The sequence below is a fragment of the Musca domestica genome, unplaced genomic scaffold (genome assembly GCF_030504385.1).
Source record: "Musca domestica strain aabys unplaced genomic scaffold, Musca_domestica.polishedcontigs.V.1.1 10, whole genome shotgun sequence".
In the NCBI taxonomy this organism is placed as follows: domain Eukaryota; kingdom Metazoa; phylum Arthropoda; class Insecta; order Diptera; family Muscidae; genus Musca; species Musca domestica.
The window spans coordinates 1961831-1988798 of record NW_026712115.1 but is presented as its reverse complement, the minus strand read 5'-3'; the positions used below and the strand labels follow the sequence as shown (position 1 = coordinate 1988798).

At 34.5% G+C, this 26968-nt stretch overlaps 1 protein-coding gene across 5 annotated transcripts in view; it reads left to right on the top strand.

Annotated features, from left to right (window-relative positions):
* The window catches only part of LOC131803706 (arfGAP with SH3 domain, ANK repeat and PH domain-containing protein-like), a 53588-nt gene that overhangs the window by 22391 nt on the left and 4229 nt on the right, over positions 1 to 26968 (top strand). For 4 of the 5 annotated variants that reach the window (XM_059125280.1, XM_059125277.1, XM_059125278.1 and 1 more), the window contains exons 3-15: positions 18234 to 18306; positions 19107 to 19252; positions 19323 to 19577; positions 21565 to 21650; positions 22734 to 23173; positions 23246 to 23405; positions 23475 to 23750; positions 24067 to 24547; positions 24614 to 24733; positions 24803 to 25193; positions 25685 to 26197; positions 26263 to 26339; positions 26555 to 26602. In XM_059125280.1, coding sequence (XP_058981263.1) covers positions 18234 to 18306; positions 19107 to 19252; positions 19323 to 19577; positions 21565 to 21650; positions 22734 to 23173; positions 23246 to 23405; positions 23475 to 23750; positions 24067 to 24547; positions 24614 to 24733; positions 24803 to 25193; positions 25685 to 26197; positions 26263 to 26339; positions 26555 to 26602 — 3066 coding nt within the window. The remainder of the gene's footprint in view (positions 1 to 18233; positions 18307 to 19106; positions 19253 to 19322; positions 19578 to 21564; positions 21651 to 22733; positions 23174 to 23245; positions 23406 to 23474; positions 23751 to 24066; positions 24548 to 24613; positions 24734 to 24802; positions 25194 to 25684; positions 26198 to 26262; positions 26340 to 26554; positions 26603 to 26968) is intronic. The other variant, XM_059125282.1, reaches the window with a different exon arrangement.

The following is a 26968-nucleotide window of genomic DNA, read 5'->3' as shown; positions in this document are numbered from 1 at the left end:
TTTAAATGAGGATTGCCGGTGTTTGTTATCAGTACTATACTTTTTTACTTTTCCTTCCTCCTTTTTTCCGCTTCCTTGATGCATTCTGCAGCTGCTTAAATTTGCCTTATTCGTTTGCTCCATACATGAAACAATAGCTATAATCTTTGCCAAAAATATCTTCGCATTCTTTCGGCGAAGTTCCCATATATACCGTATTTCTTTCTTTGATCTCATCTTTTTTTGCCTGTTCTGTTCTCTGTGGCTTCTCAAATTCCCATTGTCCAATCACACTTTTTGTACATGCCTTTCCATTTTTTCCACCTTGGCTTCTAATTTTCTTTTTTCTGTTCCAACTTAGTTTCCAGATCTTGGACTAGTTTTTTCCAGGCCACGCTGTGGCTTTTCAGATTCTTCTCACATAGCCGGAAGGTCTCTTTCAAATTTAGAAATCAAGGACTGCGCCAAATCTTCAAGCCCCAGTTTTGAATCATTGACTGCCTTTAGGTCATCTTCTAACTATTTGATTCGGCTGATTCGATCAATTATGATGCAATATTAAGCCTTTCCTCTTTCTTTGCTTCATTACTTTGGGTAAGAGCTCTAACTTTTTCCTCCGAGTTAGGACTTGCCAGCGGAAACATATTTATATCCTCAGTCGCATTCGCACTCATGTGGATAAAATCTTCTGGCCATTTTGAGAATCTCTCGATCATCTTCGCAATATTCCGTCTCTCTTTTGTCATACAAACTTGTCTACGGGGCCTCTGATTAGTTGTCAGCCCAAAGGTGGGGAAGACAAGTTTTGCGCATTCCTCAGCTTCCAGTGCTACTTAATCTGGACTAAGGAAATAATACCAGCCTCGTGTTTTAGTCGCCATTAATGTATGTGCTAACACAAGACATTTATCCACTGCTACTGAACTTTTCTGGATTCTCTGTGGAACGTTCCTTTTAAAACTTTTCAATTTTTGTTGTAAAATGTAATATGTGTCTTCTACAAGAATCTTGTGTTTATATTTTTTATCAAATTAACACGCGGTTTGATTGATGCTCATTTTTAACTGGGGAAGTTACTTATAATATTCCTTCTCGTAGAACTCGTAATTTCGAACCTTTTAAATTATCTCGCAAGAACTAATTTCGCAATCAGTAACCCACTGAGATCCTTATGTGTAATTTACAATAGCCTATGTAATAGTATTTCGTCCAGAAATGGGTCTTAAATTCGCGTGATTTTGATTTTAACCAAAGAAAATATTTTTTGTCGACAATTTTCACAAAAAAAAAAAAAAAAAAAAAAAAAAAAAAATTAAAACAAATTTGTCAACAAAGGACAGATTTGAGAAAAGTTTGTGCAAAAAAGTTTTTCTCTAGCATTGTTGAAGAATTCTTACGATAAACTATTTTCATAATATTATTCTCAAGCTGTATTGTATTTTTGGTATGTTGGGTAGTTGAACTCTATTAAAAGATCTATTCTCCACATGTGATTGTATATGTTCTACCTATTTTTTATTTTAAAAAGCTCATATTTGCGGCACCTGATCTACATCTCCCTTTGCGAAACCAGTAGACCCAGCCTTTGTGCACTAGTTGTCAGAATCTTTAAGTTCATTTTCATGGCACCTAGACTACAATTCCCTCTGCGGAAACAATAGACACCAGCCTTTGAACAGTAGTCTTTGTTTAATATATTATTTTCACTGTTATTTGTTTATATTTGTTATAAATGTTATATGTCTTGCTCTAATTCCTTTCTCAATAGTGTATTTTTACCTATTACTTTGCCGGCTGATGTACTAGACTGTAGCTGGCACCACTAACTCACAATTAACCCACCATTCCCGGTCTTTGGTGTGTACGCGCTCCCTACGTATGGGGAGGTCGCCCCCTCGGTCGGCAGGGGTGGGAGTGAGAGGCGTGGGAACGAACGAAAACAAAAAAAAAAATATTGTATCGTCTATGCCATTCAAATTTTAGAATTTCACCGCTATCCCTTCACCCAATACCAAATATAGTACCATTCAGTACTTTTCATGGAAGTCATCATGGACATAGAAGAACTTGACATCCATACCAAATTGTAGGATTTGAGTTCTTTTCCTTTACCCAATACCAAATTTTGTACTTTTCATACAATTATAGCACACATTTTAAAACCACCTCCATATCTCTTTTTTAGACACAAACCTCAATATGAAATTTATGTCCCTTCAACCAATACCAAATCCGAATTCACCTCCATATGAACAGGGACCCTAATACCAAATTTCAGATTTAAATACCATCTGATCGCCCAATACCAACTTGTACAAAATACTGTACTATTTAGTACAATTCGTGCCCTTGTAGTACACATTTCCAAAGCCACCTTCATATATCAAACTTACTTTCCAACTTTGATTCTCATTTTCGTAACCTTAAAGTTCTCTTATAATTCTCTTTATATTTCGCGGGTTTTCTATTTATTTCACAAAGCTTATCAAGACATTAAAATCTTTTAAAATTAAATTAAAATTTCTTTTGTATTCCCTCGAACTAATAACAATTATTTCAAGTTACTGTTACTTCTCCATACAAAATGGACGACGAATATTAATGACTTTTTTCCTTTGATTTAACAAAGAACACAAAACAGGTTCCTATTTTAAAATAAAACAAACAAAAAAATAATGTGTGAATATTTTGGAGAATAAAAGTCAATGAATAATAAAACACCCCACAATGACAAATACTTTTAAATAATAAATGCAAATCTATTGTTCCCACTGACATCTGAGTTCGTCTGCGCTATCGTCTTCTTTCGTTTGTTATTCGAATAATGAATGAAAACTGAAATGAATTTATGTGAAAGAAACGAAAAAGCAAGAATGAATATGGACACACTATTAGTGAAGAAACCGAAACCCGTTTTCAAAACCGCCAAATAAATAACTGAAATTCCCCGGTAAACAGTAAATGCAAAAAATATTTTTTCTTTGTTATTTAAAGATTTATTGAGGTGAAGTGAGTTCAAATTCAAAACAATTCCAAGTGTCAGGTTTTGTGGAATTTGTTTTAAAAGGGATTGTTGCTTTTTTATATGATTTTGATTTGGTTAATAACCCGTTGTGTTTCCAGCCCCCTGAATGTCCCTTCTATCCCTAGACGACTTTCTAATGGAATCCAAATTCATACAAATTCCTTCGTGAACATATTTTAAATTCCCATTGCATTTTTAAAATTAAAAAAAAAAAAAAATGTATAAAACAAATTATACCCTATGTGTGTTGTTGTTCCCCAATGAACCAATTTATTCGCAATGGCAGCTAGTATATCAACAATCACCCACCCACCACAAATCGCTCGTCGCAAACGGTCTGCCGGCATGCATCGTTGTTTGCGTGGCTTGACGTTGTTGCGCCGGAGTTTTTTTTTATTTGCTGCAAATCAGAAATTTGACACAAGGTCGTTTCAGTTATTAAACTTAATAACCCATTTTTTTGTTTGCTCTCTGAATAAACACACAGAGCGCGCAGCAGCAGCACCAACAATAACAACAATATACAACCGGCAATTGAAAACATTCTTTCTTGACAAGCGCTATGAGTAACAGTTTTTCATTTGTTTTTGCTATTTTAAATACTTACTACATGAACAGCAGTACAATGTAATCAGCTAGTAAGTAATCAGCAACTTCAAGCGTTTTTAGGCGCCATTAATTTTTGTTGTAGAATATTTACATTTTTTTGTTGTTATGCATGCACGCTTTAAATAAGGTAATGAAATCACTTTCATTTTATTCACAATAAGAAAAACTATTTTCCAGCGTTGGGAGAAGAAAAAAAAAACAAATTTTAGGATTCTTTTAAAACATTTCAAAGAAAAAATCAGGATGTGTGTTCATGAAAGGTTCCACTGTCCATAAATATAACATACTTGTGTTTACACTTCAAAACTTATCGATTAAATATCAGCAGATTATGGAATTTCGAAATGCAAATAATGGGTGTGTGTGAGTCAATGATATGTGCTATGTGAGTGTGTGTGTGTGTGCTCGCCTGAAATTTCGTGTAGCTATTATTTGTGATTGACAAGTCAAATACACGAGTTCTATATCCACTCAGGGTGGGAAATGTCACGAAAATCCTGATTACAAATTGTTAAATGATTTAAACATAATATAAACAATCTACAAGTAAAACCAGTAAGGAAAAGTGAAATGTCGGGCGGTGCCGACTTTATGATACCCTACATCACTATGTATATTTAGTAGAGCTCCCGTAACAAAAGAATTTATTTGAATTATATCATACCACCTATCAACCTTTGACTTTAGAGCAGTTATAATTTGTTCTCAGAGGGAACTAATAAATGGGAGACGTTTTCTATTTTCAATCGTCTTTAATCACATTTGACGGTGACATTTATATTTTCTGTACCAAATAACATTGCAATAGAGCGCATGATATCCCTATAAGAAGTATTATAAAAAAAATATATATATCGTAGCCGAGGTCCGCCAAATTGAAACTTACATACGAAACTCATTCCATTTGTGCTGACATTAGCCATTATTTACCCAATAATCCTGAAATCTGACCTAATTCAGTCTAGAAGCAAATACATCAAATTAGATATAGCTATAGCTCCCATATGAAAAAGCGAATCTAATAATTTGTATGCTTCCGCTTTACAGGGAACAATTTGAATAAGACAAATCTAAAATTATGTTGTCGATACAAAGAATTTATAATAAATTAATAAAATAAACCAATTGACTTATTTACAGGCGAATTCCATGAACATTTCATTTCACGTTCGGGACCGGTCAATTGGTCGCCTTGATCGTGCGATTTAACGTTTTTAAACTATTTTTTTTTTGTGGAAGCTCTTTTCCATAGAGACAAGTCCGCTTCAATTGACGCATTGGTAGACAACATTGAAACGGACTAAAGGGATGAACTTGAGGTGCAGTCGCGGTCAAAAATTTTCCTATAGCTCTTAAAATATCATCCTTTAGAAAAAACGAGTATCGGCGTTTTGAAAGTTTACATCGCAAAGCAACTTAAGTAGTTGGAATTTTTTTTACATCTTCCCCCATTTTCAGAATTTTTTTGAAATCTTTACATTTAAGGTATACAGTGTATTCAAAAATATTACTGACAACAATTCGAGAATTATTTGAAAATTTCTCTTTCGATTTGGGCGTTTAATGCGCTATTATTTTGATCGAGAATTTTAACCCTAGTAGAATAAGGGTTAGGGGGTTAATTTCCCCTTTCTACTACATTTTTTGAAAGGTTCATATCAATATTGTTGCTTCAATTTGCAAGAAAAAAAAAACTAAAATCTATATCTATAAAAGAGGAAATGTTTGTACTTTTGATTCGAAATTTAACTTTAAACTGGAGATATAGCATCAGAATCGAAGGTACCTCCAAAAATGTTAGATTTTAGATTATATCTATACAGTCTTCAAATTTAGAATGTGACACAAAATTTGGTGCAAAAATAAATTTATCAAATTAAATTGAAATCGGATGAGGTTTGACATAGCTTCCATATATTTTTTTCCACAGATTTCATGTATTTGATGCACCAAGCATGCTATGTATATCAAATATTAATGAAGTATGGCATGTGTGATGGAATTTGTTCTAAAAACATTTTTTGTCATATTATAAAATCGGTTCAAATTTGGATATTATTTTATTAGGAAATATAGATTCTCACGCATTTGCAATGGTATTAGGTTAATAGTAAACATACTTCACAATAATTTAATTTAGGCTACGATTCTTACGGGGAATTATGTTCAGTTGTATTGCGTTGGTAGACCGAGTTATTTGTTTGTTTACGCTCCTGAAGGAAAAACAAAAAACAAAACTTTATATTCTAAAGCTGTAGCAGCCCGTTTATATATGTTTAACATATTATAAAGTTAATTTAACATAATAACTAACATAAGAGAATGTAATATGTTAATGCACGTTACATCGCATGTTATGTTAGGCGATAGCATAAGCTGAGCGATAGATTAACACTTACACCATAGACAAATGAAAATATAGACAACGAAATGCTCTCACCGTTTATCTTCGAAAAAAATCGGATCAGCAGATGTCGTCCATATCGTTTCAGGGGTTTGAGTGGGAATTTTGAAGTCACTCAATTCAAAAATGTTAAAAATAACAAAAACTGTAGGATATTTGTCAGCTGAAAATTATTTTATAATAAAAGAAATGTGAAAAGTACGTGATGACATCGAAAAATATGGGAATATTCCAGTGAAATTCTTGAAAAACGATAAAATGTGTTTTCGAAGTCGAGTGGCTTGAACGCGTAAATCAGCATGTTGACTATGCAAAACATGATGAGAGCCATCTGGAAAAAAAGACAAAACTAACTTTTCGTTGTCTATATCTTCATTTGTCTATGCTTACACTCAACTATGATTCTCTTGTACTCTATTTTAACGCTTTTTCTTGCTTAACGAAGTTTAGTGCGTGAATGCTCTCACGTATCCATTAACTTAACGATAGTTAGGGCCATTATGCTAAACTTTTTCTCTCAGTAACTCAATGTATATGAAAAATACCTATAATTGCAAAGTAATAAATATTCAAATCGTAGTTAAGTTCTATTTTAGGTTATGATTAAACTTATGCTTAGCTGGGCATAGAAATGATGTTGCATCTTTCTATTCTGATCGAACAACAGAGTAATAAAGTTGGTAAACGGAAAAAACCCCTCTTTTATTTTGGGATACATAAAATAATTATAAAATTGGCAACTCGCTAAGACTTTGGAAGCCTTAAGGCTACAGAAGCAAGCGAACCTGAGGACGAATACTGTTCGACTCGACTTAGCAGGGGGTAAGGCAGGGAATACCTAGGTTTCGGAAAGAGCCACCAATCCTCATCAGTTCCCTGGTTTTTTGTCTGGGATATTCTCCCCAGAAGTTATTTTAAAAAACTAATTTTCTATGACAAAAAACTTTTTTTACCCAAGTGACGAGATCGTAAGCTCAATAGAAGAGGAACCAAAGAATTAAATAAAACTAAAATTCTTTTGGAAAATCTTCTAAGTCTTACAACCGCACTTATAAACATTTACATCTTTCTCCACTTTTTATGCTTTTTTTCTACCTGAACGAAGTAGCATAACCATGTAAGTTGATTTTAGCTGTTACAACAAAAATTCCTTCGTCGACCGTGCCTTGTCTATTAATAGAATAGTGTTGGCTTGTTTGTTCGGGATACCATAGTATTTTGTTGTTGCAAAATCGTCAGGCTTAATCCCTTTATTGTTGTTTTTACAAAAACAACGTTTGTTTAATAGTGGGGAAAGATGTATGTTTATCAGGGGGTAAGGCAGGTAATACCTAGGTTTCGGAAGGAGCCACCAATCCTCATCAGTTCCCTTGTTTTTTGTCTGGGATGTTCTCCCCAGAAGTTATTTTAAAAAATTAAATTTCTATGACAAAAAACTTTTTTTACCCAAGTGACGAGATCGTAAGCTCAATAGAAGAGGAACCAAAGAATTAAATAAAACTAAACTTCTTTTGGAAAATCTTACAACCGCACTTCTAAACATTTACGCCTAAGATGTTTAAAGATGATTTACATCTAGGATGTAAAGTGCGGTTGAAAGATTTAGAATTTAACACAGCCAATCTGAGGGGTGGAAAATTTAAAAAGTATGTGATAGTATTCGGTTCGTAGATCAAACTCCTAAAATAATTTTTTGATTTCAGACCAAACTTCGGCTATGACTCTTATAAAGCCTTTACCATTTCCAAGGGGACTCGAATATGTTGAGCTATATTTCACAAAAGTTGCAATTCAAAGCTTTGAAGTATTGTACAGAGCTTTGGATTACTTCAAAAATCATTGGTGACGAGATCGTAAGCTCAATAGAAGAGGAACAAAGAATTAAATAAAACTAAACTCCTTTTGGAAAATCTTCTAAATCTTACAACCGCACTTCTAAACATTTACATCTAAGATGTTTTAAGATGATTTACATCTAAGATGTAAAGATTTAGAATTTAACACAACCAATCTGATGGGTGGAAAATTTAAAAAGTATGTGATAGTATTCGGTTCGTAGATAAAACTCCTGAAATAATTTTTGTGATTTCAGGCCAAACTTTGGCTATGGCTCTTATAAAGCCTTTACCATTTCCAAGGGGACTCGAATATGTTGAGCTATATTTCACAAAAGTTGCAATTCAAAGCTTTGAAGTATTGTACAGAGCTTTGGATTACTTCAAAAATCATAGGTGTTAAAAAGTGGGTCACAACATTTTTAGTTATATTTTTTTTGCATTTCAGTCATATTTCCCAATTTTGCCATTATTTGAAAATATCACATCTTCCCTTGTAAATTATTAGTCTAACAAAAATAATTTCGGGGATCTTGCCTCCATTGATTTTGCTTTAACTTGGTGTCATTCCTTTTCTGGGCGTCAAATTTGTAGATATACGTTTCAGAGAAGCGCCCAGCGGGTACCTGCTGAAAATTTGTAAGGTTTGCGGCCATATTTTCCAACCGATTTGCTTAAATTTTTTTAAGTTGTATTTTTCAATTATCAAAAAAGTATTGTTGGAGATTTGGACTCAGATTAGAAAAGTATAGAATTAATGGTAAAACGTATACATGTTTTTAAAAAATGAATGTAGAATGCAATTTGATTTAAAGCTATTATACGTGATGATATAGCTTATTTTGAGACTTATGCCTTTAGAAGTTGCATTCTTGTAGGGCATTAAACGTATTTTAGGTTTATTCCTAAACACTCCAAATGAAAGTAAGTACATCCATTTATTCCGCACAACAGTCAACAAAATAAAATCATCAAATTGAAAAAGTTTTTTTTCTCGTACTTAATTTTATGAATTATAGCCACGATAATAACCTCATTTAGCTCTAATTTTGCACAGCCAATAAGCCAACACTTTTAGTCCACTTAGCACCAACAAATAATGACTGGCTTGCGTTCATGTGTGGAGAGTTGCGATGAAGTTGTCGTTCAGAAAAAAAGAAAAAAAATAATAAACAGAAACAAGCCAAAGTAAAATGCAATCAAATTTAGCCGACAAAAGTTTAGTTTCGTTACCACTTTTTTTTGTAGAACACAAAGCCAAAAGCAAAGCAACAAATTAAATAGAATTAATCATACTTACTTGACGGTCTGAGCTAGCAGACACTCAGTGAGTCTATCAGTCAGTCAGTCAGTCAGTCGGTGAGGCATGATAATCATCATTTCTTGCTAGATTTCTAAAAAAGTTAACTCTTTGTTTGCGGCAATTAATAAATAATTCATTACATTAATTGAGTGAATCCTTAGCGCTTGGTAAATGTTTTGCTTGATTGCCTTACTTGAAAAGACAGAGTTGCCAGGTTTGGCTAGATCGCAATTATCGTCCGCTCCTACCTGATTTTTTTTATGGAATAGAAGAATGATATTGTTTTTGAAATATATAAGGTTGAATGGGCCAAAACATTTCCTGATTCCGCAGTCGCTCTACAGGTTACAATTTAAAAAAATCGGCACGGAATTTCACATTCATGAAGTTTGGGCTCATATTATACATTCGGTGCACAATGCATTTGAAATCGGGCGAATATATATATGGGAGCTATATCCAAATCAGATTTGCAAGGGAGTTTCTTGGCTGTATATGACATCGTATACCGAATATCATTGTTATAGAATGCAAGTTATAACTTTGGGAGACTTAAATATCAAATCGGATGAAATATTAGGTAGCTATAGCTTTATCTGAACCAATTTTCACTTTGGCACGAATTATGACATTCATGGCCCTTGCTTGAGGTAATTGATACTTTTGTATATTTTAGTGCCAACCTTGCGTTCCAAAACACTCCAGACACAGTAGTCCAACGGATATTATCCGGAGATTTTGGTGTCCATTGTGTGCTGGAAATGAAGCGAGGAACCTCATTTTGAAACTATTCTTGGGTGGCGCGTGCTGAGTGCAATTGTGCTGAGTCTTATTGGAATGACCAAGGTCTGCGGCCAAAATGTTTGAGTGCCCAAGTCTTTAATACACCCTCCAGAATAATTCTGATGACACGGTTGATTAATACGAGCGGAGAGCGACCATCGGCTGTTATGGCGACCCGGACCATCACCATGGCCGGCACTTGAGTTCTGGTGGCCAACCGAAGGTGCACATTTTCAGCTGGACTCTTTGGCAAGTTAACGCGATCATTTTGTTTATTTACAAACTGCTGTCCAGCAACGAATGTTTTCTCATCGGAGAAAACCAAATTCGACAGTTCATCACTTTCGGCCAAGCGAAGCAACTCTTTAGCTCTATTGAGTCTATTTTCTTTCTGTTGCGGTGTGAGCTCGTGCACTTTTTGGGATTTCAATGGCTTTAACCCGAGCTCATTTTTCAATATTTGCCTAATGGAATATTGCGATATGTTCAGCTCACTAGCCATTTTTCGGCCACTGTGACGCCGGTTTCGATCAAGTCCCTTCTTTACTTTTCGAACCATTTAAGCTGATGTTGCTGTTTTCTTCTGTCCACTTCCTTGACGTCGGGCTACGTTACCAGTATCACGGTAAAGAACGATGGTAGGGTAAGTGTACCAGTAGTCGGCACTTTTAGAATTTTCAATGTTTCAATCTTTCAACATTCTGAGTGAAATCTTTCAATTGCAGAAAAATAAAGTTGTTTAGATTCCAAATTTTGTTTAGTTTTAGAAATAATAAACAACAATTGAATTTGTTTTTATTAAATTGGCAAAATTTGAAATTTTACTAAAATAGTAGTTTTTTGCCAGTAGTCGGCACGATTTTCCAATCCTCGGCATGTCTATTTGCCAGTTGTCGGCATATAGTATTTCAGTAAAAAAAAATATTATTTTGAATTTTTTTATATCTAATAGTATAAAACAATGCTATATACAGTTCAATTAATTAATTTCGTTTTTAAATAGTGTTTTATTTAATTATCATTCTAAACCAAATATAGGTAGAAAATCAAGAATAGTATGGTTACCTTCAGTAACGTATTGATTTTCAATTAAAATAAAAATTAAATTAAATAAAAAGAAACAAGTACCTTTCTTATATTTGGAATTTGTGAATTGATCTCTTTCCTTTCTTCAAAAATGCCACCGCTATCTAAAACGTCAAATAGCTGATTTAAAAAACCTACTTAATTTAGAAAAGTTGGTCAAAAATCACAAATAAAAACAACTGCCGACACAAAAATATTTTTTTATTTGTGTAGTTTTTGTATAATATTTTAGTAGTTTTCTCAAGTTTTGGTGAAATGGGTCAAAAATTATATTTTTCTAGTAATCGGCACCCCCTGCCGACTACTGGCAAATCTCTTTTTTTCTGTTCCTATTGTCGGCATTAAATAATATAACAGAAAAATGCTTGATTTGTAAATTTTTTAAGTTATAAAATGATCTTTAGACTGTTATTTACTTTAATAAAATATTTCTGATTCCAAAAGTATTAAATTTAATTTACTTAAATCGATTATTAAGTTGACGCCACCACTAATTTTTTCTTTACAAACAAGCACTATTGCACGCGTTGGGAGACACTCACTGACGAAAACCGTTATTCTCTCGTAAAAAATGATCGGAGCTCATTGTTTTTTTTTTTACAGAAAGAGAGCAGAGAACACTGTTGACGTTTTTTGCAATTATTTCATTATTTGGTCAATTATATTCTTAGTTATTTAAGTTTAAATTTCAAAACTGCCGACTACTGGGGCATGCCGACCTTAGGCGCACTTACCCTACGAGGCACAAAAGATTTATTCACATTTAAATGCTGGAGTGCTCTAACGATAGCCACTTGTGGTTTTCCAGCCAAATATAAAGAAATCACACTATCACGCTTGAATTCCCTCACATATAACTTTTTTTCTGGATAATTCTAGGTAATACAAACGGTATATCAGTGATTAGAGTCCTTCTTACAATATTAAAAAATAGATTCTCGATCGCAACCCCGATCCTCCTTCTTTAACTTAAAGAAAACCATTATAGTCCTGGTCGTTCTTGGGAAATATTCTTGAAAAAGTACCCGATTATAGCTCCGAAAATCCTTATAAAATTGTTCTTTTAAAAGCTCTGATATTCCGTCCAAAATATTCTTAAAAATCTGCAATGAAATTTCTGATAATTTTTAAGAAAAAATGAACTCACTGAAAATTGTTTTAAATCCATCATATAAGCACCGATAGTCCTTTAGAAAATATCTTCCAACTCCCACGAAAAAGGTTCGGATAATATTCTTTAAAATCCGCCCTAAAAGTACTATTGGCAACACTATTGTCTATTGGGAAAATACTCATGTGTCTATGCTGTTTGTTTGTGTGGAAAATAGAGGTCAATGCGTCAAATGTTGTAATTTTCAGTCATTGATTAAGTGTTGTTGCCAATTTGTTTTATGTTGCAAGTAAAATAATTAATGGATGTGATTAGGCGGAAAACCAATTATGGAAAAGGAAAACTTTGCTAATGACACACAAAGGTTACAACAAAATATATCAGAAAATACAGAAGGCTCTCCCTTAAAGCTGTAAAATTTCCTTACTGGGAATTTTGAAATGTTCGAAAAAAATTGACTTTTTGAAATAGATTTTTAAATTTGCGATAATTAAAAAATCCAAAATCGACATAGTTCGATTTTGTGTCGGGAAGTAAATAAATCGATTTTCAGTTGACTGAGCTGTCCATCTAAAGTCCATATTTTTTGTTGAAGACAATTCGAAATCTCAAAGGTCATAATGTTTAATTTTTTTTAATATTTTGTTGTTGCAAAATGGTCAGGCTTAATCCCTTTATTGTTGTTTTTTATAAAAACAACGTTCATTTATTAGTGGAGAACGATGGTTTTTTAATATATATTGAAACCAAAAAAGGCAGAAATAGCTTCACATTTTTAAATAAGTTTAGATTTGTTCGAATTGGTCACCTTTGATATGAATGGAAACAATAAATGGACTTAATTGTGTAGGTTTGTAGATCGAAATCCCAAAAGAAATAAAATCGAACAAACTCAAATTTTTGATGTTGCTCGAATAGGAGTGAGTGGGAGCAAAATTTGTTCGAAATCCTAAAATAAATAAAATCGAATAAACTCAAATTTTTGATATCTCTCGAATAGGAGTGAGTGGGAACAAAATTCGTTCGAAATCGAGTAGATTCTACTCTTGTAGAGAACACTTAGTTTTTGTTGTTTCGTAGGTTATCCTGTCGTCAACCCCTCAATAAAGAAGCCAAACAAAATTTTTGTGTTCAGTTCGTCTATTAAGAAGACTCCCTGACTTCAGATCGTGTATTAAGAAGGCTACCCATTTCAATTTGTCTATAGAGAAGACTCCCTGTCTCCAGCTCTTTTATAAAGAAGAGGACTCTCTAACCTAAGTTCGTCTATAAAGAAAAGGACTTCCTGACCTCAGCTCGTTCATGAAGAAGACAAACTGACCTCAGGTCGTCAATAAAGGAGCTCCTGACCTCAGCTTGTCTCTGAAGAAGACGTCAGGTTTTCTACAAAGAAATCTCCCTAACGCATGCTCGTTTGTAAAGAAGACTCTCTGGCTTCAGTTCGTCTATAAAGAAGAGGACTTCTTGACCTCAACTCGTATGGAAGGAATAGTACTCCCTGACTTAAACTGGTCTAAAAAAATCACCGACCTCAGCTCGGCTACAAAGAAGATGACCTCCCTGACATTAGCTCCTAAATGAAAATGAGCAAAATTTAAGATAGTGTTTTGAAATGTAATAGAGAGCTTTAGATTAGATCTGGAATCATTGGTACAAAATATGTTCAATATCGGTCCAGTTTTTGATATAGGTCCCATATAAAGGGTACATCCTGATTTCAAGTATTTTTAAATTTAAACCTAATCTTGGCCAATTTTTGTATTTTCAATTCTTAGTGAGTGAAAAATGAATTTGGTTATTTTGATAATCTTAGCCATATTTTTCAAACGAATAGTTGTTTTTTGTGATACTTGTAATGCAGAGAGAGAAAACGTTGGTTGTCATTTCTAATAATGCTGTATGGGGCAAAATAGGCCTAACAAAATGTCTCCTAGAATAGGATTAGTTAAAAATGAGAAGTTAATGGCGTTGATAATTTAATAGTTTTTAGAGCGTATGAAAATTAAAAATCGAAAAATACTTATAGTGGCTAAAGAGCAATACCGAAAAGAGAAAAGAGATCCTTTAGAATATTAAACTAGTTCGCATCTTTTCACCAACTACTACCCCTAGTATTAAGATAGAAGTTTATGTGTTCAACTCATAGGTCTATCTATATATCCTTATGCTCCTCTCTGTTCCAATTTGGACTCATTTCAGATGTTTCACCATTCTTTCCTACCCTTGTTGTAAAATTTCCCCATCCCTATTCCTTGAACAATAATAAATTAAGGTCATACAGGGTAAGTGTGCCTAAGTTCGGCATGTCCCAGTAGTCGGCACTTTTTATTTTTAAGCCCAAATAAATGAAACTATTATAACTAAATGTATTTTGTTTACTTCAAATATATTGTCAGCTATCTTTGTGTACAATTTCGCTAAGAAAAGATGATTTATTCTAATAAAAATTAAATTTTTGTCTGTGAAGGTCCTCAACAATCCTTATTCTTAAGAAAAGTAGAATAAAGACGTCGAATCAGTTTAACTAAACAAAAATATTATATTTTAGTGAATAAATTTATTATTATTATTAATTATTCTTACAAAAAAATTGGTATGCCGACTGTTGGAACATGCCATACCGACAATTGGCAAGTGGTGCCGACTACTGGCAAAAAAGCATTGTTTTCATAAAACTACAAATTTATGAAATTTAATAAAAAGTTATTAAAACTTTATTTATTATTGCAAAAACTGTACAAAATTTCGAATATGAATAAATTAACTTTGTTACAATTAAAAAGTTCCGCTCAGAATGGCGAACGATTAAAAACGCGAAAATACTAAAAGTGCCGACTACTGGTACACTTACCCCATTTGTTGTTTGTAAATCTTTGTTCATGTCCTGTTTGTTTTTTTGCTTCTTTCTTAAGAGGTTTCGTGTAAGATTTGTTGCAATCAACTATTTAGTTTCCATTTTCTTGTTGTTGTTGTTGCTTTTGCTGTTGTTGTTCGGTTAAGTGCCTGTTGCACTTAAACTACATTCATACTTAGGGAGAGTTTTGTAGGGTAGATGGGGAATATACACATGTAGGACGACATACGTCAATGTGCCTGTCTTGCCTATACACATAAAGAGTTTAAACATGTTTATGTTTAAAAGTGTGTAAATACCCAGCAAACAAAGTCATAAGGGTTCAGACATATATAGGGGGAATGAGGAAATTTTGGGTTAAATTCTTGTTGGGAAATGTAGAATAATTTCTGTAGGCATAAAGTTAAAAAAGCGATATCTTCTAAAAAGAATTTTGACAATAAATACACTAGTTAATGGAATTCGTTAAGAAGCTCGTTCTGATTTTGCGCAGATATATCGGTCACCCAACAATTAGTTGGTTGGGTTTGCTATGTTGTACATACATGCAATGTTGTGTATTATAGCACTTTTATACCGGATGTAAATAATTGTTGAAGAAAAACCAGAGATTGAGTTCCGTTTTAAGACATTTTGAAGTTGCTTTCAAATACTTTATTTCGGCCGCAGATTTCTTTTCATTTTCGATGGAGGCTAAGCTTTTGAAGTTTTCTTTCTTCCAAAAATCCATCACAAAAATACACACAATTTAAGATTTGTGTTTGTATTGAAGCTATTGACAGTTTGTTGTGGCCCCTTTGTTTTCTTTTCATTTTTTTGGATAACAAAAATTGGAATTGCGATTCCCATTTTATACACAAAAAAAAATCAACTTGACAGATGTACGCTTCAGTATTTGTTGTTGCTCTTTTTTCTGTATTTTTTGGCATTTACTCGTGTACATTTTGAAAACATTTTTATACACCGATTTGTTGTGATTGTTGTTCTTGTTATTATTGTCAATGACGTTGCCGTCGCACTCACTTTCTGAATTGGAATGAATCTGTTTCAATTTGCTAGAGATTGAAGAGGGGGAATTTCTTGTTTGTCTTCTTCTTCATCATATCTTAAGCACTATTGCCTTTATTTTTATTTTCTCTAGATCTACTTATAGTTGGTTTTGTTTTTTCTTTTTTTTTCTTTTTTGCTTCCAGTCTATAGAAGATTTTTGTATGTTAAGTGGTGCACATCGTATTTTAATTCATTCATTCATAAATTCTTTCGTGGCGTTTAATTTTTTGTTTTTATTTTTTTATGTATCATCGATAAAACAACACTTGCCTCCACATTTGGTAACTGGGGGGAAATTGTAATATATATATATTTTTTTTGTTTAAATTCAATATGGAAGTAATAAAAAGCGGAGATTTTAAATTTGGAATTCTTAATATGGTTCGTCGGATTTCCTCTAGCATTGCTGATAGTCAATGATATTAACAAGATTGATATTTGTTACACAAATTCTGCCACCGCCGCAAATGGTTGAATTTCTTGTTGAAGTAATATGAAAATTTAAAATTTACAGTCGTGAATAAAAAAAATGTCCAAGAAGATTTTTTCTAATCAATGGAAATAAAAAGCTTCAAGATTGCATGGTACAATGAAGAGAAGGTAGGTCAACTTTGAAAAAATTGCAAGTATAGAGGTCTGCCTGTTTGGCTTGTAATGTCAGAAATAGTATCAAAACAATAACAAAATCAAACAGCTTGTAGCATTTATTTTGAATAAATAATTGAAAACCGCGAAAACTGAATGAAAGGTCAACACTTCTTTTCAAAACCAGGTTCTATATATCTCTAAATGATTATTTCGCTACAAAAAGTCTAGATTTTGTCGATGCATACGATGAAATAAACATTTTGAAAACATCCGAATTTGAATGTTATCTGAACAATTTTTTTGTTATTGAAAAGAAAACACATACATAAACAAATAAAGATGGCATATTAAGCCAAGAAAATAAAAAAATTGAAATCATATGGTATCATAGCCCTACCTTGATATCATTGTACCATGGCACCATTTTTTTTATTTTTAAAATTTTAGACATCCTTAATGGCAGAGAATCCTATTTATAGATGAGCTCAGGTCTAGTTGAGTCCAGGGAGTCTTCTTTGTAGACACTCTGAGGTCAGGGAGTCTTCTTTGTAGACCCTCTGAGGCCGAAAGCCTTCTTCATAGACGAGCTGAGACGAGGGAGTACTTTTCTTTAAATATGAGATGAGGTCAGGGAGTAATCTTTATAGACGAGCTGAGGTCAGGGAGTCTTTTTCATGGATGAGCTAGAGAGCTTTATAGACGAACTGAGGTCAGGTTTATTGACTAGAGGACGAGCTAACTTCAAGGAGTCTTTTTCATATGTAGGGAGTTTTCTTTGTAGACTGGCTTAGATACGGAAATCTTTATAGACGAACTGAGGTCAGGTTTATTGACTAAAGACACATGAATTCGGAGAGTCTTTTTTTTATAGATAATAGTTTGGAATTTCATCCATCCCGTGGGAGAGATATCACTTTGGAATTTTCTTTCAACCGAAGAGACAGCCTATCGGAACAAAGACCTACAGAAAGGTAGACTTGAATTCAGAGAATTGCATGTCTTTGTCCAAAGTTTTTTGATCACTGCGGAGTCGTCCACATAAAGCACCCAAAGGAGATCCTCTATTTTGAGGTTTACAACCATTTCGTCTCCCCATGATATGTCGTCTTAGCAGTCGTTGTAGTCGTCTTTCTAGAAATTTAAAAGATAAGGTGTTTAGGTAGAATGTCAATAAATTTGCAATTGCTTGTTTAGCTCTTCAAGCAATTACTGGTACATGTACATTTAAACCCAGAATCTCTCCTCAGACTTACCACCTATGCGCGGCAACTTATTTAGATTCGCCTAAGAGCCACATATTTATCTCACAACCCGCAATTTCAAGTTAGATTCGTCACTGCTCAAATATTTTTTTATAAATGACAAAGCATAAAATACATAAAAATATACATCTTTAACCCTTATAACTAGAACTGCACAACTTTTCATACCAGGTGTTTCTTTTAAGGTACCAGATCTAATTTTGTGACTTCTAAATCAAAAATGTCTTTAAATTAAAAAAAAAAAACTTTTAGAATATAGAAAACTTCTTACTAGAAGAATATTTGTTGACCCTTCTTAACATGACCAATACTAAACTTTCCATTATATTTCTCTTTCGTTGCAGCGCCTGGAATTTGACCGTGAAGGATTAACAAAACTGAAAAAAGCAGTCAAGGCCATACACAATTCAGGAAATAGTAAGTATTTTTAAAACAAAAATAAAAAATCCACCTCCAGCGAAATTAACCTCCACTCCACCATCACCATACCTCCTATATGTATTAAAGTGCAATGGATGTGTCTCTAAATTGAGTAGTAACAAGTGGGTAAAGCGTGTGTGCAAGCATATTGTTGCATGCCAAACATAGCCATGGTTGCAACGACAATCTATCCAATTCAACAACACATCAACACCACAACCGCCACCTGCAACAACTTGTTATGGTATAGTTAGATAACTCATACAAGTATGGATTTTTTTTTATTTATTTTCAAATACTCCTTGTAGCACAGATACACACTAACACATATAGTAAAGCGAACAACGAGGCATCCACTCACTCACTCGACCCAACTGCTACAAACAAATTTCCAATGTAAAATGTGCACACATGTTACAGTGAAAAAATCAGAGAAAAACTTTTAAGATGAATTTTGAAAAGCAAGGATATTCTTAGGCCTCTAGGCGGCAATTCCTTCTTCCACCGACCCAATAGTCTGCTATCAACAAACTCGCAAATTGAGAACAAAAATGTCATTTATGTCGCACATCTTGTGACATTTTCCTTCTTCACGACACTGTCTCCTGTCCTCCTGTCATAAACTAATTTCCATAAAATACTTAACACAATCTATACCCCAACCCAACACTACCACCACCAACCACAACACCTTGTTCGACGATGTACGGCTTAATTGCTTTACCATTCCAAGAATACCCCACATGCCCTTTTAAGAGTTAATTAATTTACAACTTATCCTCATTCATTTATTACAGCTCATGTCGACAATGAAATGTTTCTGGTGAGGGCCCTTGAACGTCTCGGCGGCAAGGTAATCGATCAGGATGAACCTGATATAGGAGCGGCATTCCTTAAATTCTCAGTGGTGACAAAAGAGTTGAGTGCATTAATGAAGACATTGGTAAGTATGGCATCCGTTATTCTTACCCTCTTCTGAGCTAATTGTTTTTTCTTTCTTTTTCTCCGCCCAGATGCAAAATATCAACAATATTGTCATGTTTCCGGTCGATTCAATGTTGAAAAGTGAGCTACGTGGTGTCAAGGGCGACATGAAGAGGCCCTTCGACAAGGCTGCTAAAGACTACGAAGCGAAGTTCATTAAAATCGAAAAGGAGAAAAAGGCCCAGGCCAAAGAGGCGGGTATGGTGCGAACAGAAATCGATGCTGCTGTTGTGGCCGATGAAATGGAAAAAGAACGTCGACTATATCAGTTACAGACCTGTGAAGTATGTAAACAGTTCATGGAAATTTTCGCGTTATTCGTTTAATTTTCGTATTTACATGAAAACACAATGGGATGGATCCGACACAATAGCTTTTATCGAAAGCAGTTTAACAACAAACAGTTGTATGAAAATTATTCGGAGGATAATTTTTTCAATACGAAGCAAAACATTTAACGCATAGTTGAAAGGGAGTTGACAGGGAGTCTGTTTCATAGTCGGCCTGTGAGGTCAGGAAGTCTTTTATAGACGAGCAGAGGACAGTTAGACTTTTTTACACCAGCTGAGGCCAGGGAGTCCTCTTCAAAGAGGGCTGAGGTAAGGGAGTCTTCCATAGATGAGATATGAGGTCAGGGACATTTACAGACGATCTGAGGTCAAGGAGTTTTTTTTTCATAGATGAGTTGGGGTCAGGTAGTATTCTTTATAGACGAGCTGGGAAGTGTTCTTACAGACGAGCTGAGCCCAGGCAATCTTCTTTATAGACGAGCAGAGAGTCTTCTATACGGACGAACTGACGTCAGGAGACTTTTTTACGGACGAGCTGAGGTCAGGGAGACTTCTTTACAGACGAACAGGGTGCTGTGTCTTCCCTATAGATGAGCTTCTACAAAAGTGAGTCTTCTTCATAGACCTTCCGAAGTAAGCGATTCCAATGGTTAAAAAAGGTTTTTGAGGAAGAACTACTGTTGCCAAAGAAATTCCATTGACTATATCTATCGAAATGTTCTTAGAACGTTTTTTCATAGAAAAGTTAATTAAAAATTAATGATTCCCAAAGAAGAGTTGTTGAAAAGTAACTTTTCTTAAAGTAAAGCTGATGAAAGGATATTTTTCTCAAAAAAGTGTCGGCGAAAGGCAACGTTTTCCATGGCAGAGTTTTTGGAGGGCAACTTTGCTCAGAGAATAGTTGGCAGAAGGCCATCTTCATATATGTGATATATATTTATATGGAACAATTATTGGAAGTCAATTTTCCAATAGAAGACTTAATCAAATGAAACGTTTTCAACAGAAAAGTTGTTGGAAGAAAATTTTTTAGGGAGAAAAGTTTTTTCTGTGGAACAGTTGTTGAAGGACAGCTTTTCCTATAAAAAAAACTGCTGAGATAAAACTTTTTCATAGCAAATGTTTTAAAAGATTTATTTCTTATAGAAAAATTATTTGAGGACATTTTTTCCTATTGAAAAGTTGGTAGAGAACAGTTTTTCCTACAGAAAAGTAGTTGGAACACGTATTTTCATATAGAAAAGTTAGAAAAGAAGAAAAGTTGTTGGAGAACCGGGTTTTTCATAGAATAATTGTTGGGGAACATATTTTGCTGTAAAAATCCTAGCCTAGCACAGGTTTTCCCATAAACAATTTTTTGGAACACAAGTTTTTTCGTAGAAAATTTGTTGAAACACATATTTTCCTCTAGATAAGCTTTTAGAAGGCAGATTTTCCCTCAGAAGAGTTGCTTGCAGGAATTTTTTTAAACTTTTTCAAATGTAGATTTGAGAATTTCTTTGATGGACAACTTTTCTATAATAAAATTTTAAGGGATAACTTTTTTATTTAAATTTGTTGAGGAAACAACTCTTCTTATTGAAAAAATATATATAATACATCTTTTCTTTTCTCAATGTTTAAAATAACCTTGGGCCACACCATTTTATAGACAAATTTTTGTACTTTATTCTATATCGCTCCCAATTGTTGTTCGCATTTTTTGTTTCACATTAAATTTCCTCCCATTGTGTGTGTCTCTCCCCATCTGTCCATCCATCACCGCCATCAGTCGATTACATTATTATCCATTAATGTAATATAAGCTGGACAAATTTTTGCCCATCCCCTCCCTCATTTCCTGTATTGTGTGCAAAAACACACAGTACACATTGTTTACCTTCCTTTTTTTGTTTGTTTATTTATTTTTTGCATTTAAATTCGTTGTTGCTCTTATTGGGCTTTTTGTTTATTTTCTTCTTTTTCTTTTTTTTCTTTCCAGTATTTATTGAAATATAAGGAAATCAAAACAAAAACTGGCATCGAACTGCTGCAGCATTTCATCGAATACTATCATGCTTTGAATAAGTAAGTATGTTGCCTGCTACAATACGGTACGATACGATGCGAATCAATTCGATATGATGTATTGAATGTTGTTTATTGTTATGGATATCATTGGTTGTTTTTTTTTTTTTTTTACATTCATCTCTGATTATGGAACGTTGCCACTCTTGGTTGGCATCTAAAAGATAAAATAAATGCGACAATAATTTAAGTCCATAGCCATCATCACACCAGCGCAATCTCAATTTCAATCTCCCTGTGTAACGTAGACAAATAAGTGACGAGCTATTGCATAGGCCACATTCTAAGTATGTGTGCCTGCTACAGGTTTATCGCATAAAGTGTCCATATGTCTTACCTTATATATCAAGTGCATGATTTGAATAGTAAAATTTAAGCCGGCTGTTCTTCAATGACACCACCAATTATACCGGGTGATTGAAACTGAGGTGGGCGTATTGCGTCTGGTATTTTGGCTGTGGGAGGCAAGAAATAAATTGAGATGTTATTGAGCATAAATACGTCTTTACTTAGGCTTGGAAGGTCATTTTTCTTATAAAAAAATTGTGAGAAGACTACATTTCTCATAGAGGAAGACTGCCTTTCTGATAGAAGAATAAGTCTTTTCTATATAAACTCAAACTTGATTAAATTAAAAATTTCGATGCAAAACTTAATATTGAAATTTTGATTTTGTTAATCAATAAGTCCCATGCAAAATTAATTTCGATCGAAAATTTTCGATATCGAATCAAATAATTTGTTTTCAGTATTCTGATAAAAAATATTTTGAAAGCCCCCATATAACGGTACCTCCCGATATTCGGTAATTTGATGATTTTTGCCACATTTCCCACAAATTTGTCCAAAAATATGGGGAAGCAATTTTTCCTATAGAAAAAATGTTTCATGGCAAGTTTTTCCATAGAAACGCTAGTCGAAGGCACCTTTTTCTGTAGAAAAGTAGGGTGAAAGCAACTTAGTTTAAATTAAACACGTTGGAAGTTTAATTTTCCATCCAACAATTTTGGAAGGCAAACTCATATTGAAAACTTGCTAACAAATATTCCATTAACCACAACTCTTTTCACTTCATCCCCACAGCTATTTCAAAGATGGCCTCCAAACGATCGAACATTTCGGAACATATATCAGTGATTTAAGTGACAAATTGCATAAAATTAAACAGCGCCAGGATGAAGACCGTCGCAGCCTCTTAGAATTGCGAACACTGCTGCGGAGCACACCCGATTTTGAACGTGTGGAAAATGTACCCACCGACAAGGGTGGAGGTGGAACGGGTTATTCACTGCATCAGCTGCAGGGTGATAAACATCATGGTGTTACACGTTCCGGCCATCTATTGAAGAAAAGCGAAGGGAAAGTGCGAAGAGTTTGGCAAAAACGAAGATGTCGGGTGACCAGTGATGGATTTCTTGACATATGTCATGCCGATGAAACCAAACCGCCGACAAGAGTAAATTTGCTGACATGTCAAATCAAACCGGTACCGGATGATAAACGAGGCTTTGATTTAATCAGTTGTAAGTATTATCCCACCAAATATGTGCTTTGATGGAGCGATATGTTAATTAATTATGTTCCTTTCTGTGCAGACAATCGTCCATATCATTTTCAGGCTGAAGATGAATCCGATCAAAAAGCTTGGATGGCTGTTTTGGTGAATTGTAAAGAAAAAGCTTTAGCTAAAGCATTCCAGCACGCAAATCCCCAAATGAGTCCAAGTTTGGTGGAATTACAAAAGACTGTTATCAGGTCTGTTCCAAGTGCTGCAAAAGTATTTTAATTTTTATTAAAGTTTTTGGGGTTTGGTTTAATTTTCAGATACGTCCAATTATTGCCAGGCAATGATCAATGCTGTGACTGTGGCTCACGCAATGATGTCACCTGGATAAGTCTGAATTTTGGTATTCTTGTTTGTATTCAATGCTCCGGTGTCCATCGGGATCTTGGCGTCCACCATTCACGGATACAAAGTCTGACATTGGATAATCTAACAACAGCCAATTTATTGATAGCTCGTGCCATGGGTAATCATGCTTTAAATGAAATAATGGAAGCCACACTGGGCAAGGGCAAACTAACACCGGATAGTACAATGTAAGAATGCTAATTTAGAAAGTTTAAGCCATTTTTTATAGAGAAACTTATATAAGTTAACATTACACAAAAAGCTGCAAAGAAACCTTCATAGCCTAGTATGTTATAGCATATTGGCTGTTCAGGCTAATCTTCTATAAAATAGTACTTAGATGGAAGTTACATTGTCCATTAACAACATTAATAACACAATTTTTCACTAAGTTGTAAGCAACGGAAAAAGACGTTAAATAGTAACTTTAATTACATACAAGTTGTCGAGAAGCTTTTTTTGATGGAGAAAAGTATTTGGGAAATAACCACCTTTTGTCCGCAGGGAACAACGATACGATTTTATACGTGCCAAATATGTGGCAAAACGATATGTGATGCGTACATGTGCCGATGAGAATGATTTACGCTGTGATCTTGAACAGGCCGTGGTTAATGCCGATATGAGTCAACTGCTGCAAGTGTGGGCAGAGGGTGCAGATCTCACATGTTGCTTACCCTCGTGGGATGATGGTGTTACGGCACTACATCTGGCTGTCCTTCGGGAAACTGGATGTACGCTGCATATTGTTGATTTCCTTATACAGAATATGCCACCAAAAGGTTTAAATAAAGTCACAAATCCACCCAGTATATTGAATGTGACGGGTAAAAATACGGCGTTGCATTTGTGTGCGGCACACGATAAGCGTGAGTGTATAAAGCTTCTGCTGCGCTCTGGGGCCGATTATGAGATACGTAATTCCCAGAATAAAACCGCTTTGGACATAGCCAAAGAAATGGGCCATAATGTGTGTAAGGAATTGGTAAGTAAAAATTGTGCTCTCAATTAAATTGACATTATTAATGAAGTACTGAAAATTTCATTTTAGATTGAGTGTGCCATGCGACGTGAGAAAAGTGCTTTCGATCACATCAATACAGATTGGAATCTGCCAAACGAAGATGGCTCAACAGATTTTTCGGATGATGATACGGTTATCGATGAGCGTGTAAGTTTTTTTTTTTTTAAATTTCTTTGAACGTTTTCATAATTGTCGTTTCTTTTTTTTTATCTCCAGAAGCGTTCACGTCCTCCCAGTTTTGCCGGCGGTGATTCACCGGTATTACGTTCACGTTCCTCAACTTGTGATTCAATACAAAGTAGTTCTAGTCCTATTGCAAATTGTCCCAGTCGACAATTCACCCTGCCGATGTATCAACAATCGGCAGGCACATCTCCCAAACAGCAAATGTCTTTGGGCCAATATTTGGGCAGTGCTGGTAACATTAATGCTGCAGTAGCTGCTGGAGTTGTTGGTAGTGGTAGCGGCGTCGGGGTTGGAGGTGGTGGTAGTAGTAGTGCCGTTGGCGGCGGTGGTTCAAGTCCCAGTTCAGCCTCAAGCCAAAGTGGCCGTCTGGCAAGAAGTAACAATGAGTTCGGTGGAGGAGCTAGAAAATCAACATCCACAGGTGAGAATGACTAACTTCAACTGAAGGAGATCTTAAAGGGAAACAGTTATGTAAGGTGTTGAAAAGTAATTTTATGAAGGAAACCATTAGTGTCACCTATATTACATATTCACCTATATACATACCCCTGAGGATTTTCAATTTAAAGAACAGCACTTCAAAGGTCCGTAGTTTCGGGATAACCTTTCCAAAAAAATCTTTAGAAAGCCTTCAGTGTTTATTATTGTCAAAGAATTCTTTGCCAATTTTTGCTACTAAATAAAAATCGTGGACTTTTAAAACAAATTTCAAAAACCTGCTGATTTCATATTCAAGAATATTTTTTCATTATTATTTATTTAAGAATTTTCAAGATTTCTTGCCAGAAATTGTAGACGATTTCTAGGCCCTCCTTGCCTATTTATTTTTTTTTTTTCAAGAGACTAAGAATATATTTACTATTTTTTTTAACTTCTTATTTTGATTAACAATTCTTCTCATTTCCTTTACAGCCAATATGAACTCGTTAAAGAAACGAGCTCCGGCACCGCCACCCGGTACAACATCATCAAATTTTTATGGTACATTACCACATCCGCCTAGGCATTCACAAAATTTCGATACAAATGACATACGAACGCACAATCATAAAAATCAATCAATGGATCCAGCTTCATATGGTACCCTGCCGCTACTGCGTTCCGTCGACAGCAGTCCACGTATTATGGGTGGCGGCGGCCACAATAGTTCAGCATCACATGGTGGTAGCTTTTATGAGCGTATTGATAAGTTGGTTGTCTCACAGGATCCAAATGGTGGTCCCACAACAGCAGGACATCACATTATGCCGGCCATGACAACATTTGGTCACAAACGTTCGCCCAGTGGAGAATCATTAAATCGGAATTTACACTTGGCCGGAGCCAAGCTTGTACTGCCGCCAGCTGGAGAAATACCCACATTAAAGCATGTAGATAAATCGGCATTGTCAAGACCAAAAATACCACCACCAGGTCCACCTGCAGGTAAATATATTTTATTCCGTACTCTCCTTGGAACCTTAGATTATTAATTTTGAATACCCTCTTAGAACGTGAAATATCCAACGGCCAATCAAATGAAAGTATCAGCTCAATCGATGAAGGACCCATTGCGCCACCCCGAAAGGTAAGTCCACTTCTAGGAATAACAAAGCTTTATCTTGCTATTACTCGTCTGCATATTGTTGCCGTCATTACCAGGATTTTATAAAGCTATAAATTACCTGCTTCTTCTTGTTGAAAAATTTAGAAAATTCTTGTGTTTTATTATTGTGGTTCTTCTTATTGTTTCGTTTTTTATACTTTTTACAAAACCTATTTTTTCAAAATACTATTTTTCAGCGCAAACATAATAAGTTATTGAAATTGTCTCAGCCCAGTGAAGAAACGGTAAAACTAGAACTCTTGTGTTTTTGTGCTCATTTCGTTATGTTGGATCGTAATATTTTATATTAGATCTTGTTGTTGTATTTTTATATTTTCTTATTCTATGGAGTCCCCATTACTAATTGGTTGAAACTTCAAATGCCCTAATATTTCGCTATTTGTTTTTGTAACCACTGCTGTTGAAATCGTTGTTTCGTATTCTATCTGAAAGTCAATTGATCTTTATAATTTGTGTATGTGCTTTATTTTCTTTAGAAATTGTCATGATATTTCATTTGGAATGAAATTATGTTAATAATAGTTTTTATTACTAAAAAATAACAATGATATTAAAATTTAGAGTTTGCAAGAGAAACGATTAAAACAACT